The sequence below is a fragment of the Pecten maximus genome, chromosome 3 (assembly GCF_902652985.1).
Source record: "Pecten maximus chromosome 3, xPecMax1.1, whole genome shotgun sequence".
In the NCBI taxonomy this organism is placed as follows: Eukaryota; Metazoa; Mollusca; class Bivalvia; order Pectinida; family Pectinidae; genus Pecten; species Pecten maximus.
This window is the reverse complement of record NC_047017.1, coordinates 48,319,447-48,335,034: the sequence shown is the minus strand read 5'-3', so window position 1 is coordinate 48,335,034 and position 15,588 is coordinate 48,319,447. Positions and strand designations below refer to the sequence as shown.

General features: G+C 33.7%; 1 protein-coding gene across 1 annotated transcript in view; it reads left to right on the top strand.

The window, feature by feature from the left end:
• The first annotated feature begins 88 nt into the window (after positions 1-88).
• Positions 89-15,588, top strand: part of LOC117324406 (transmembrane protein 87A-like) — a 28,885-nt gene continuing 13,385 nt past the window's right edge. The window contains exons 1-6 of the mRNA XM_033880250.1: positions 89-223; positions 2,049-2,109; positions 2,759-2,856; positions 3,375-3,506; positions 13,667-13,717; positions 15,192-15,422. Coding sequence (XP_033736141.1) covers positions 122-223; positions 2,049-2,109; positions 2,759-2,856; positions 3,375-3,506; positions 13,667-13,717; positions 15,192-15,422 — 675 coding nt within the window. The 5' untranslated portion in view covers positions 89-121. The remainder of the gene's footprint in view (positions 224-2,048; positions 2,110-2,758; positions 2,857-3,374; positions 3,507-13,666; positions 13,718-15,191; positions 15,423-15,588) is intronic.

Sequence of the window (15,588 nt, the reverse complement as noted above, 5' to 3'; positions counted from 1 at the left end):
AGTAACAAAAAATCAACTCAGTGGTTTATTCATTTGCGTCATGTAGTCCCTTTAACTCAATTATTTAATTTACACGTAAACAAACTTTATTCACTGCCGTCCTGCACTTTCAGTTTCCAGCATGACGGAAATCATGTTGCGACTCAGCGTACCATTCCTTTTTCTTGTAGCAGGCGTTGTTTGCATCCCAGAACAAGGGAAATGGGTCGTCCCGTTTGATCAGGTATCCATGATTTGTGTTTGTTATAAATTTTGTATAAAATCTTCAACGATATTCTGCGTTACCGCATTTGCTTAGGACGTGCATAGCAACTGCCATGTCACGTCTGCATGATGACCTGTCATCTGCGAAAATAGCCGGCCCGATATTTAGCTGGATATCTACACTTTCTAAGTCCATAAGTTAACAGAAATACACATTTCGATGGATACAAAGTCGTCGTCATTCTCTGCGATACGACAGATTTGCATAATGATGTGCATTTTGCTTGCATGCATTCAATAATTAGGCACACAGCACCATTTAAGTTGTAATCGTCAATTTATTTATATTACAGGTAGACTAATAGTTCAATATGTTTAAACCACAGGTAGACTAGTAGTGTTCTATGTTTAGATTATAGTAAGTTCACTTTGTTTAGACTGCAGGTACTAGGTAGCTATATATAGACTTGTAGTTCACTATGTTTAGAATACAGGTAGACAAGTAGTGCAGTTCATTTAGACAACAGGTAGACTAGCCAAACCAATAATTGGATTCAAACCTCTATACAGGCAATGGAAAGCTTACCTACTGATATAAACAGAATCATACTTTCTAACACTAGTGCTTATTTTTTTTTTAAAGTAAACACTTTCAAATTTATAAATTATACTTATGTCTCTATATATGACAACAGGGATTGGACAATAGACTCAGGCTGAGTCTATTGTCCAATCCCTGTTGTCAATACCAAATTTTGTTTATCTTCTATGTAAGCATACTTTGTTTTATATTTGTTGTGTTAACAATAAAATATTTTGAAACCTCAATGAGGTTATAGGTACACTTAACACAAACCTATAACCAAGCCAGATAACTCCAAAGTTGTATTTGTATTGAGGTTGTTAGTTAAAGGTAAAAGCGACCATGGCTAGACGGAATAGTATATATGGGGACAGGATGACTTCTGTCCAGGCAAATACACATGGCATATAGCTGGGGTGTAAAATTTGGATGCAAAAATGCTTGTTTTTATCACTAACTTATAATTATATCTAAATAAGACTGTGTTTATCTGTGTTGTGTCTCTTGTATTTTCGAGTGATGAAATAAATTGTATAACTATCATTATTAGGAATGTAAAAGCAGTAGCATAATGTTTTATAGTCAGCAATCAGGAAATAGAAATTACGTAAATATACTTATTTGTCCAAGATGGTAAGTTTGTTAAGACCCGTAATATATCATTATATCGTATCAGTTATTTATGTCTCTAATCATAGCAGCATGAACACAACTCTGTAAATTGAAGGATATATCGTGTCACTTTACTTAAGAGCAATTAATGTAAATTCTCTTGATAGTATACATGCACTTTGAGTTTCCAATAATACTCTCAATCAGCATTTTAATAAGATAAAATGTCCAAAATACAAAATTCATAAAATGTAAGGTAATGAATAAATGATTATAATTGGAAAGTTGTTTTTAGTCAAGAAAATAATGTTTTTGAAATTTGGTTTTGCCTTTGTAATTTGGTCATGTGTTTGGATTTGAATTTGAAATAGATACACAATGCAAACTTAGAAAAAAGAAGACATTAATATTGATTGAATTTGTAAGCAACCTGCAGCGTTCCTGAAACAGTACTATGTAATTTACTTTGTAGTTCAATCCAAATTACTCTGTACATTTCAACCTACAATAAAAGGTTCACATTCAAAATAGTCTGAACACCAGGAACACAAATCTACCTTCTGTGTTAAAATGATACTTGTCTTTAATATTACCAACAGTTTGATTGTGTTAGTCCCGTTATGCTGTAGTTGTTTATTCTATTTTTTAGGACCATACAATATTTGGAGTTATGAAGAGTATGTACAAGGGAACAGATGTTGCTGTGAAAGGTAAGTTTTCTTATCAATACTGAATTACTTTCTGGAATTAGTTGAACTTTTCTTCACATTATTGTACACATTATATCTTTGTACGCCACATGAAGGACAAATGAAAAAGATATGTAAATGACAATCAATTCTTCCATTTCTTTTATCTCTACTGAAGGTAACTTAAACAAATAGAACTGAAGGTAACTTAAACAAATAGAGGTTATATAACAGTGTCTTCAGTAATACAAAGTATATTTCAAGAGTGTGGATAATATTTTAACATTTTTTTGACCAAGTGCATAGCACAAGTGAAAATATCGAAATATTATCCACACTAGTGAAATATATTTGGTATTAATTACTGAAAACACAGATATTCAGTTTATTACTTTTTTCAATGAAAAATATGGAATTAATTACTTTTCGATATTTCACTAGTTAAAATGTAATAATAAAATTACACATCAAAATATGTCTTTGAAATAGTTTTACAAAAAATACTTCATCCTCAGTATGACCCAGACTATTGCATATACAAGGACATTAATTATAAGTAATTTAAAACTGTGTAAACAAGAAACATGGAATTATTAAAAAGGAAGTGCTTGTCACTATAAATTGTGTCCAAAATGCATCCATAATGTAAATGATATCAATTTTTTTACAGTCAGCTGTAAAACTGAAGAAGAAGGTGATTTAGAGATACGCTGGCTGTTGAGGTATTCACCATGCTCAGAAGAATACATCGGACTGGAGTCCAATCCAGTAAGGAAACAATACAAAACTAATCATGTTTAAAATTTTCATGTTAATTGTCATAATAGTGTATTTTTTTAAGAAAGAAAACAATATTGAATATACAGGATTAATTAGAATGATTCTACTGGATTCATGATACACACATTTTCATTTTATATTAATCACATGTAGTCTGACCTGGCTCTGATCATAAACAGAGTTTTTTCCAAAATGAATAAAGAATAATTTAAGTTTATTAACAAATCTAAACATAGTAAAGGTTTTTAAGTAACTTGCCTTTCATTTATGATTGAACTATTCTATTGACAAACATCAGACTAGCCAGAGTTGTAAACAAAAATGGTGTTGACCAAAATACTGGAGGGAATTACGAAATATCTTAATTCAGGCTGTCTTCCTTGGAGGCAATAAAGGAAAATAAAGGAGATTTCGTCTCGCGCCGGGAGGTATGGCATGTATATGTTATAACCAGCATAGACCTTCATCAAAATATTTTTACATTGGTACATGTTTATCTGTTTCAGACATTACAAAGCCATTATTTGGAGCTTCCACATATGCAGATGATCAAAGAATTTAAGAATAAATACACATCATTTGAATTCTTTTATGGCCAAAATGTTACCAGCTGTAAAGATGGAGTTATTTTGTTACCAGTAAGTATTGTAAAAGCTTAACCATTTTGTGTCTGTAGATCAACTAACAACTTGCTAACACATTTTCCACTTATGTTGAAATATGGTAATCATACAGAAACTGAGTTAATTGTCATTGGTGTTGTATGAGAGGTAATCATATAGAAACTGAGTTAATTGTCATTGGTGTTGTATGAGAGGTAATCATACAGAAACTGAGTTAATTGTCATTGGTGTTGTATGAGAGTAATCATACAGAAACTGAGTTAATTGTCATTGGTGTTGTATGAGAGGTAATCATACAGAAACTGAGTTAATTGTCATTGGTGTTGTATGAGAGGTAATCATACAGAAACTGAGTTAATTGTCATTGGTGTTTATGAGAGGTAATCATACAGAAACTGAGTTAATTGTCATTGATGTTTATGAGAGGTAATCATACAGAAACTGAGTTAATTGTCATTGGTGTTGTATGAGAGGTAATCATACAGAAACTGAGTTAATTGTCATTGGTGTTTATGAGAGGTAATCATATAGAAACTGAGTTAATTGTCATTGGTGTTGTATGAGAGGTAATCATACAGAAACTGAGTTAATTGTCATTGGTGTTGTATGAGAGGTAATCATACAGAAACTGAGTTAATTGTCATTGGTGTTTATGAGAGGTAATCATACAGAAACTGAGTTAATTGTCATTGGTGTTGTATGAGAGGTAATCATACAGAAACTGAGTTAATTGTCATTGGTGTTGTATGAGAGGTAATCATACAGAAACTGAGTTAATTGTCATTGGTGTTTATGAGAGGTAATCATACAGAAACTGAGTTAATTGTCATTGGTGTTGTATGAGAGGTAATCATGCAGAAAATGAGTTAATTGTCATTGGTGTTTATGAGAGGTAATCATACAGAAACTGAGTTAATTGTCATTGGTGTTGTATGAGAGGTAATCATACAGAAACTGAGTTAATTGTCATTGGTGTTTATGAGAGGTAATCATGCAGAAAATGAGTTAATTGTCATTGGTGTTGTATGAGAGGTAATCATACAGAAACTGAGTTAATTGTCATTGGTGTTGTATGAGAGGTAATCATACAGAAACTGAGTTAATTGTCATTGGTGTTGTATGAGAGGTAATCATACAGAAACTGAGTTAATTGTCATTGGTGTTGTATGAGAGGTAATCATACAGAAACTGAGTTAATTGTCATTGGTGTTTATGAGAGGTAATCATACAGAAACTGAGTTAATTGTCATTGGTGTTTATGAGAGGTAATCATACAGAAACTGAGTTAATTGTCATTGGTGTTTATGAGAGGTAATCATACAGAAACTGAGTTAATTGTCATTGGTGTTTATGAGAGGTAATCATACAGAAACTGAGTTAATTGTCATTGGTGTTGTATGAGAGGTAATCATACAGAAACTGAGTTAATTGTCATTGGTGTTGTATGAGAGGTAATCATACAGAAACTGAGTTAATTGTCATTGGTGTTTATGAGAGGTAATCATATAGAAACTGAGTTAATTGTCATTGGTGTTGTATGAGAGGTAATCATGCAGAAACTGAGTTAATTGTCATTGGTGTTTATGAGAGGTAATCATACAGAAACTGAGTTAATTGTCATTGGTGTTGTATGAGAGGTAATCATACAGAAACTGAGTTAATTGTCATTGGTGTTTATGAGAGGTAATCATACAGAAACTGAGTTAATTGTCATTGGTGTTGTATGAGAGGTAATCATACAGAAACTGAGTTAATTGTCATTGGTGTTGTATGAGAGGTAATCATACAGAAACTGAGTTAATTGTCATTGGTGTTGTATGAGAGGTAATCATACAGAAACTGAGTTAATTGTCATTGGTGTTGTATGAGAGGTAATCATACAGAAACTGAGTTAATTGTCATTGGTGTTTATGAGAGGTAATCATACAGAAACTGAGTTAATTGTCATTGGTGTTGTATGAGAGGTAATCATACAGAAACTGAGTTAATTGTCATTGTTGTTGTATGAGAGGTAATCATACAGAAACTGAGTTAATTGTCATTGGTGTTTATGAGAGGTAATCATACAGAAACTGAGTTAATTGTCATTGGTGTTGTATGAGAGGTAATCATACAGAAACTGAGTTAATTGTCATTGGTGTTGTATGAGAGGTAATCATACAGAAACTGAGTTAATTGTCATTGGTGTTGTATGAGAGGTAATCATACAGAAACTGAGTTAATTGTCATTGGTGTTGTATGAGAGGTAATCATACAGAAACTGAGTTAATTGTCATTGGTGTTGTATGAGAGGTAATCATACAGAAACTGAGTTAATTGTCATTGGTGTTGTATGAGAGGTAATCATACAGAAACTGAGTTAATTGTCATTGGTGTTGTGTGATGGGTAATCATACAGAAACTGAGTTAATTGTCATTGGTGTTGTATGAGAGGTAATCATACAGAAACTGAGTTAATTGTCATTGGTGTTGTATGAGAGGTAATCATACAGAAACTGAGTTAATTGTCATTGGTGTTGTATGAGAGGTAATCATACAGAAACTGAGTTAATTGTCATTGGTGTTGTATGAGAGGTAATCATACAGAAACTGAGTTAATTGTCATTGGTGTTGTATGAGAGGTAATCATACAGAAACTGAGTTAATTGTCATTGGTGTTGTATGAGAGGTAATCATACAGAAACTGAGTTAATTGTCATTGGTGTTGTATGAGAGGTAATCATACAGAAACTGAGTTAATTGTCATTGGTGTTGTATGAGAGGTAATCATACAGAAACTGAGTTAATTGTCATTGGTGTTGTATGAGAGGTAATCATACAGAAACTGAGTTAATTGTCATTGGTGTTGTATGAGAGGTAATCATACAGAAACTGAGTTAATTGTCATTGGTGTTGTATGAGAGGTAATCATACAGAAACTGAGTTAATTGTCATTGGTGTTGTATGAGAGGTAATCATACAGAAACTGAGTTAATTGTCATTGGTGTTGTATGAGAGGTAATCATACAGAAACTGAGTTAATTGTCATTGGTGTTTATGAGAGGTAATCATACAGAAACTGAGTTAATTGTCATTGGTGTTGTATGAGAGGTAATCATACAGAAACTGAGTTAATTGTCATTGGTGTTGTATGAGAGGTAATCATACAGAAACTGAGTTAATTGTCATTGGTGTTGTATGAGAGGTAATCATACAGAAACTGAGTTAATTGTCATTGGTGTTGTGTGAGGGGTAATCATACAGAAACTGAGTTAATTGTCATTGGTGTTTATGAGAGGTAATCATACAGAAACTGAGTTAATTGTCATTGGGGTTGTATGAGAGGGTAATCATACAGAAACTGAGTTAATTGTCATTGGTGTTGTATGAGAGGTAATCATACAGAAAACTGAGTTAATTGTCATTGGTGTTTATGAGAGGGTAATCATTACAGAAACTGAGTTAATTGTCATTGGTGTTTATGAGAGGTAATCATACAGAAACTGAGGTAATTGTCATTGGTGTGGTATGAGAGGTAATCATACGAAACTGAAGTTAAATTTCCATTGGTGTTGTATGAGAGAGGGTACTCATACAGAAACGGAGTTAATTGTCATTGGTGTTGTATGAGAGGTAATCATACAGAAACTGAGTTAATTGTCATTGTTGTTGTATGAGAGGTAATCATACAGAAACTGGTTAATTTGTCATTGGTGTTTTATGAGAGGTAATCATATAGAAACTGAGTTAATGTCATTGGTGTTTGTATGAGAGGTAATCATACAGAAACTGAGTTAATTGTCATTGGGTGTATGAGAGGTAATCATACAGAAACTGAGTTAATTGTCATTGGTGTTGTATGAGAGGTAATCATACAGAAACTGAGTTAATTGTCATTGGTGTTGTATGAGAGGTAATCATACAGAAACTGAGTTAATTGTCATTGGTGTTGTATGAGAGGTAATCATACAGAAACTGAGTTAATTGTCATTGGTGTTGTATGAGAGGGTAATCATACAGAAACTGAGTTAATTGTCATTGGTGTTGTATGAGAGGTATCATACAGAAACTGAGTTAATTGTCATTGGTGTTGTATGAGAGGTAATCATACAGAAACTGAGTTAATTGTCATTGGTGTTGTATGAGAGGTAATCATACAGAAACTGAGTTAATTGTCATTGGTGTTGTGTGATGGGTAATCATACAGAAACTGAGTTAATTGTCATTGGTGTTGTATGAGAGGTAATCATACAGAAACTGAGTTAATTGTCATTGGTGTTGTATGAGAGGTAATCATACAGAAACTGAGTTAATTGTCATTGGTGTGTAATGAGAGGTAATCATACAGAAACTGAGTTAATTGTCATTGGTGTTTATGAGAGGTAATCATACAGAAACTGAGTTAATTGTCATTGGTGTTTATGAGAGGTAATCATACAGAAACTGAGTTAATTGTCATTGGTGTTGTATGAGAGGTAATCATACAGAAACTGAGTTAATTGTCATTGGTGTTGTATGAGAAGGTAATCATACAGAAACTGAGTTAATTGTCATTGGTGTTGTATGAGAGGTAATCATACAGAAACTGAGTTAATTGTCATTGGTGTTTATGAGAGGTAATCATACAGAAACTGAGTTAATTGTCATTGGTGTTTATGAGAGGTAATCATACAGAAACTGAGTTAATTGTCATTGGTGTTGTATGAGAGGTAATCATACAGAAAATGAGTTAATTGTCATTGGTGTTTATGAGAGGTAATCATACAGAAACTGAGTTAATTGTCATTGGTGTTTATGAGAGGTAATCATACAGAAACTGAGTTAATTGTCATTGGTGTTTATGAGAGGTAATCATACAGAAACTGAGTTAATTGTCATTGGTGTTGTATGAGAGGTAATCATACAGAAACTGAGTTAATTGTCATTGGTGTTGTGTGAGGGGTAATCATACAGAAACTGAGTTAATTGTCATTGGTGTTGTATGAGAGGTAATCATACAGAAACTGAGTTAATTGTCATTGGTGTTTATGAGAGGTAATCATACAGAAACTGAGTTAATTGTCATTGGTGTTGTATGAGAGGTAATCATACAGAAACTGAGTTAATTGTCATTGGTGTTTATGAGAGGTAATCATACAGAAACTGAGTTAATTGTCATTGGTGTTTATGAGAGGTAATCATACAGAAACTGAGTTAATTGTCATTGGTGTTTATGAGAGGTAATCATACAGAAACTGAGTTAATTGTCATTGGTGTTGTATGAGAGGTAATCATACAGAAACTGAGTTAATTGTCATTGGTGTTGTATGAGAGGTAATCATATAGAAACTGAGTTAATTGTCATTGGTGTTGTATGAGAGGTAATCATACAGAAACTGAGTTAATTGTCATTGGTGTTTATGAGAGGTAATCATACAGAAACTGAGTTAATTGTCATTGGTGTTGTATGAGAGGTAATCATACAGAAACTGAGTTAATTGTCATTGGTGTTGTATGAGAGGTAATCATACAGAAACTGAGTTAATTGTCATTGGTGTTTATGAGAGGTAATCATACAGAAACTGAGTTAATTGTCATTGGTGTTTATGAGAGGTAATCATACAGAAACTGAGTTAATTGTCATTGGTGTTGTATGAGAGGTAATCATACAGAAACTGAGTTAATTGTCATTTGTGTTGTATGAGAGGTAATCATACAGAAACTGAGTTAATTGTCATTGGTGTTGTGTGAGGGGTAATCATACAGAAACTGAGTTAATTGTTATTGGTGTTTATGAGAGGTAATCATACAGAAACTGAGTTAATTGTCATTGGTGTTGTATGAGAGGTAATCATACAGAAACTGAGTTAATTGTCATTGGTGTTTATGAGAGGTAATCATACAGAAACTGAGTTAATTGTCATTGGTGTTGTATGAGAGGTAATCATACAGAAACTGAGTTAATTGTCATTGGTGTTGTATGAGAGGTAATCATACAGAAACTGAGTTAATTGTCATTGGTGTTGTATGAGAGGTAATCATACAGAAACTGAGTTAATTGTCATTGGTGTTTATGAGAGGTAATCATGCAGAAACTGAGTTAATTGTCATTGGTGTTTATGAGAGGTAATCATACAGAAACTGAGTTAATTGTCATTGGTGTTGTATGAGAGGTAATCATACAGAAACTGAGTTAATTGTCATTGGTGTTGTATGAGAGGTAATCATACAGAAACTGAGTTAATTGTCATTGGTGTTGTATGAGAGAGGTAATCATACAGAAACTGAGTTAATTGTCATTGGTGTTGTATGAGAGGTAATCATACAGAAACTGAGTTAATTGTCATTGGTGTTTATGAGAGGTAATCATACAGAAACTGAGTTAATTGTCATTGGTGTTTATGAGAGGTAATCATACAGAAACTGAGTTAATTGTCATTGGTGTTTATGAGAGGTAATCATGCAGAAAATGAGTTAATTGTCATTGGTGTTTATGAGAGGTAATCATACAGAAACTGAGTTAATTGTCATTGGTGTTTATGAGAGGTAATCATACAGAAACTGAGTTAATTGTCATTGGTGTTTATGAGAGGTAATCATACAGAAACTGAGTTAATTGTCATTGGTGTTGTATGAGAGGTAATCATACAGAAACTGAGTTAATTGTCATTGGTGTTGTGTGAGGGGTAATCATACAGAAACTGAGTTAATTGTCATTGTTGTTGTATGAGAGGTAATCATACAGAAACTGAGTTAATTGTCATTGGTGTTTATGAGAGGTAATCATACAGAAACTGAGTTAATTGTCATTGGTGTTGTATGAGAGGTAATCATACAGAAACTGAGTTAATTGTCATTGGTGTTTATGAGAGGTAATCATACAGAAACTGAGTTAATTGTCATTGGTGTTTATGAGAGGTAATCATACAGAAACTGAGTTAATTGTCATTGGTGTTTATGAGAGGTAATCATACAGAAACTGAGTTAATTGTCATTGGTGTTGTATGAGAGGTAATCATACAGAAACTGAGTTAATTGTCATTGGTGTTGTATGAGAGGTAATCAAACAGAAACTGAGTTAATTGTCATTGGTGTTGTATGAGAGAGGTAATCATACAGAAACTGAGTTAATTGTCATTTGTGTTGTATGAGAGGTAATCATACAGAAACTGAGTTAATTGTCATTGGTGTTGTATGAGAGGTAATCATACAGAAACTGAGTTAATTGTCATTGGTGTTGTATGAGAGAGGTAATCATACAGAAACTGAGTTAATTGTCATTGGTGTTGTATGAGAGGTAATCATACAGAAACTGAGTTAATTGTCATTGGTGTTTATGAGAGGTAATCATACAGAAACTGAGTTAATTGTCATTGGTGTTTATGAGAGGTAATCATACAGAAACTGAGTTAATTGTCATTGGTGTTGTATGAGAGGTAATCATACAGAAACTGAGTTAATTGTCATTGGTGTTTATGAGAGGTAATCATACAGAAACTGAGTTAATTGTCATTGGTGTTGTATGAGAGGTAATCATATAGAAACTGAGTTAATTGTCATTGGTGTTGTATGAGAGGTAATCATATAGAAACTGAGTTAATTGTCATTGGTGTTGTATGAGAGGTAATCATACAGAAACTGAGTTAATTGTCATTGGTGTTGTATGAGAGGTAATCATATAGAAACTGAGTTAATTGTCATTGGTGTTGTATGAGAGGTAATCATACAGAAACTGAGTTAATTGTCATTGGTGTTTATGAGAGGTAATCATACAGAAACTGAGTTAATTGTCATTGGTGTTGTATGAGAGGTAATCATACAGAAACTGAGTTAATTGTCATTGGTGTTGTATGAGAGGTAATCATACAGAAACTGAGTTAATTGTCATTTGTGTTTATGAGAGGTAATCATACAGAAACTGAGTTAATTGTCATTGGTGTTTATGAGAGGTAATCATACAGAAACTGAGTTAATTGTCATTGGTGTTGTATGAGAGGTAATCATACAGAAACTGAGTTAATTGTCATTGGTGTTGTATGAGAGGTAATCATACAGAAACTGAGTTAATTGTCATTGGTGTTGTGTGAGGGGTAATCATACAGAAACTGAGTTAATTGTTATTGGTGTTGATGAGAGGTAATCATACAGAAACTGAGTTAATTGTCATTGGTGTTTATGAGAGGTAATCATACAGAAACTGAGTTAATTGTCATTGGTGTTTATGAGAGGTAATCATACAGAAACTGAGTTAATTGTCATTGGTGTTGTATGAGAGGTAATCATACAGAAACTGAGTTAATTGTCATTGGTGTTGTATGAGAGGTAATCATACAGAAACTGAGTTAATTGTCATTGGTGTTGTATGAGAGGTAATCATACAGAAACTGAGTTAATTGTCATTGGTGTTTATGAGAGGTAATCATACAGAAACTGAGTTAATTGTCATTGGTGTTTATGAGAGGTAATCATACAGAAACTGAGTTAATTGTCATTGGTGTTTATGAGAGGTAATCATACAGAAACTGAGTTAATTGTCATTGGTGTTGTGTGAGGGGTAATCATACAGAAACTGAGTTAATTGTCATTGTTGTTGTATGAGAGGTAATCATACAGAAACTGAGTTAATTGTCATTGGTGTTTATGAGAGGTAATCATACAGAAACTGAGTTAATTGTCATTGGTGTTGTATGAGAGGTAATCATACAGAAACTGAGTTAATTGTCATTGGTGTTGTATGAGAGGTAATCAAACAGAAACTGAGTTAATTGTCATTGGTGTTGTATGAGAGAGGTAATCATACAGAAACTGAGTTAATTGTCATTTGTGTTGTATGAGAGGTAATCATACAGAAACTGAGTTAATTGTCATTGGTGTTGTATGAGAGGTAATCATACAGAAACTGAGTTAATTGTCATTGGTGTTGTATGAGAGAGGTAATCATACAGAAACTGAGTTAATTGTCATTGGTGTTGTATGAGAGGTAATCATACAGAAACTGAGTTAATTGTCATTGGTGTTTATGAGAGGTAATCATACAGAAACTGAGTTAATTGTCATTGGTGTTTATGAGAGGTAATCATACAGAAACTGAGTTAATTGTCATTGGTGTTGTATGAGAGGTAATCATATAGAAACTGAGTTAATTGTCATTGGTGTTGTATGAGAGGTAATCATACAGAAACTGAGTTAATTGTCATTGGTGTTGTATGAGAGGTAATCATATAGAAACTGAGTTAATTGTCATTGGTGTTGTATGAGAGGTAATCATACAGAAACTGAGTTAATTGTCATTGGTGTTGTATGAGAGGTAATCATACAGAAACTGAGTTAATTGTCATTGGTGTTGTATGAGAGGTAATCATACAGAAACTGAGTTAATTGTCATTGGTGTTTATGAGAGGTAATCATACAGAAACTGAGTTAATTGTCATTGGTGTTGTATGAGAGGTAATCATACAGAAACTGAGTTAATTGTCATTGGTGTTTATGAGAGGTAATCATACAGAAACTGAGTTAATTGTCATTGGTGTTGTATGAGAGGTAATCATACAGAAACTGAGTTAATTGTCATTGGTGTTGTATGAGAGGTAATCATACAGAAACTGAGTTAATTGTCATTGGTGTTGTATGAGAGGTAATCATACAGAAACTGAGTTAATTGTCATTGGTGTTTATGAGAGGTAATCATACAGAAACTGAGTTAATTGTCATTGGTGTTGTATGAGAGGTAATCATACAGAAACTGAGTTAATTGTCATTGGTGTTTATGAGAGGTAATCATACAGAAACTGAGTTAATTGTCATTGGTGTTGTATGAGAGGTAATCATACAGAAACTGAGTTAATTGTCATTGGTGTTGTATGAGAGGTAATCATACAGAAACTGAGTTAATTGTCATTGGTGTTGTATGAGAGGTAATCATACAGAAACTGAGTTAATTGTCATTGGTGTTTATGAGAGGTAATCATACAGAAACTGAGTTAATTGTCATTGGTGTTGTATGAGAGAGGTAATCATACAGAAACTGAGTTAATTGTCATTGGTGTTTATGAGAGGTAATCATACAGAAACTGAGTTAATTGTCATTGGTGTTGTATGAGAGAGGTCTCTTCTATTAACATGTACAAAGGTTAATTGATATTCTTTTACCTTTTTTTGGAATGATTGATGCACAAATTTTTTTTTTTCTGAAGTACATGTATTTCAATTATTTTCAGGATTTAAGGAAGAGCAAACCAACAATAGTTGATCGTACTCCCAAAGTACAAGTAAGTAAACAATATCCTGTTTGAGTTGTTGGATTGTTGTTGAAGTGAATCTTGCTTTTTTTTTTTAACTTAACTATAGTGTTGAGTAAATCTTTAATTACTTAACTGTAGTGTAGAGAAAATCTTTTAACTCCACAACCTTTGCAGCTATCAGAAACCAGTCACAACTTAAACTTACTTGAAGACCCCTGTTAAGCAGTATTCAGGATACATTTTGTACTAATTTTTTATCAGTTCTGAATTTCCAATGAACATAAAGATATCAATTTTTTTCTTATGAACTTCTTCATAAACTCAAATTAATTTATACTTATCCATATTTTATGTAATGAATCTGTTCCCATCCCTTGTCTGTGTAATGAATCTTTACCAATCTATTGTCTGTTTAATGAATGTCTACCCATCAATTGTCTGTCTGCTGAATCTCTACCTGTCCATTGTCTGTCTGCTGAATCTCTACCCATCCATTATCTGTCTGCTGAATCTCTACTCATCCATTGTCTGTCTGCTGAATCTCTACCCATCCATTGTCTGTCTGCTGAATCTCTACCCATCCATTGGCTGTCTGTTGAATCTCTACTCATCCATTGTCTGTCTGCTGAATCTCTACCCATCCATTGGCTGTCTGTTGAATCTCTACCCATCCATTGGCTATCTGCTGAATCTCTACCCATCCATTGGCTATCTGCTGAATCTCTACCCATCCATTATCTTTCTGCTGAATCTCTTCCCGTCCATTGGCTGTCAGCTGAATCTCTACCCATCCATTGTCTGTCTGCTGAATCTCTACCCATCCATTGGCTGTCAGCTGAATCTCTACCCATCCATTGGCTATCTGCTGAATCTCTACCCATCCATTGGCTATCTGCTGAATCTCTACCCATCCATTATCTTTCTGCTGAATCTCTACCCGTCCATTGGCTGTCAGCTGAATCTCTACCCATCCATTGGCTGTCTGCTGAATCTCTACCCATCCATTGTCTGTTTAATGAATCTCTACCCATCCATTGGCTGTCTGCTGAATCTCTACCCATCCATTGTCTGTTTAATGAATCTCTACCCATCCATTGGCTATCTGCTGAATCTCTACCCATCCATTGGCTGTCTGCTGAATCTCTACCCATCCATTGGCTGTCAGCTGAATCTCTACCCATCCATTGGCTGTGACAAAATTCTAATCCACAAAGCTCTTTCCATTCAAAGTCTAAAAGGAAATATTTAACAAAACAGGTTCTGCAACAGCAGATTTTGTTTGTTAAAGCAACATTAACGGTATTTAACACTTTGAGTTAAATGCATTCAAGTCTTAATTGTGTCAGTGAAATCAAGAGACTGTTGACTTGTAAACAAAACCCTTGTTGAAGTCACAGAGGTGTTCTCTTCCACTTTGTAATGTTTAGTCATTGTGAACGTTTTGGCAAAGTCGTCTTCATAAAGTTTCAGTACTTAAAAAAAAAACTATTTGTTTTTTAAGGCAGCAAATAGTTCTGCACAGACAGACACTAGTGGGACCTCAGATGAGAAATCAGGTAAAACACCTTCCCCTCAGCAAAAGAGTTCTGATACTGAGAAAACAAAAACTGTTACCACCCCCAAACCGGGCAATAAAGCCAAACCTCCATCTTCAACACTAGTTTCCACAACAGCTAAGCCTGCCGCTAGGAAGAGAAGGGAAGCAACCAAGAAAGCCTCTACTGCTAAAAAGGTATATGTTTTACCCTTTTATTATAGGTCCTGGTGATAATGACAAGGAAAACTTGGAAGTTTATACTAAATCATGCAGCTGGTTAACTGCATACTAGTATTCATCCTTGTGAAAACTGAGTTTTCATCCTTCATCAAAGTTACTATCCATTCATCTCCATCAGCTG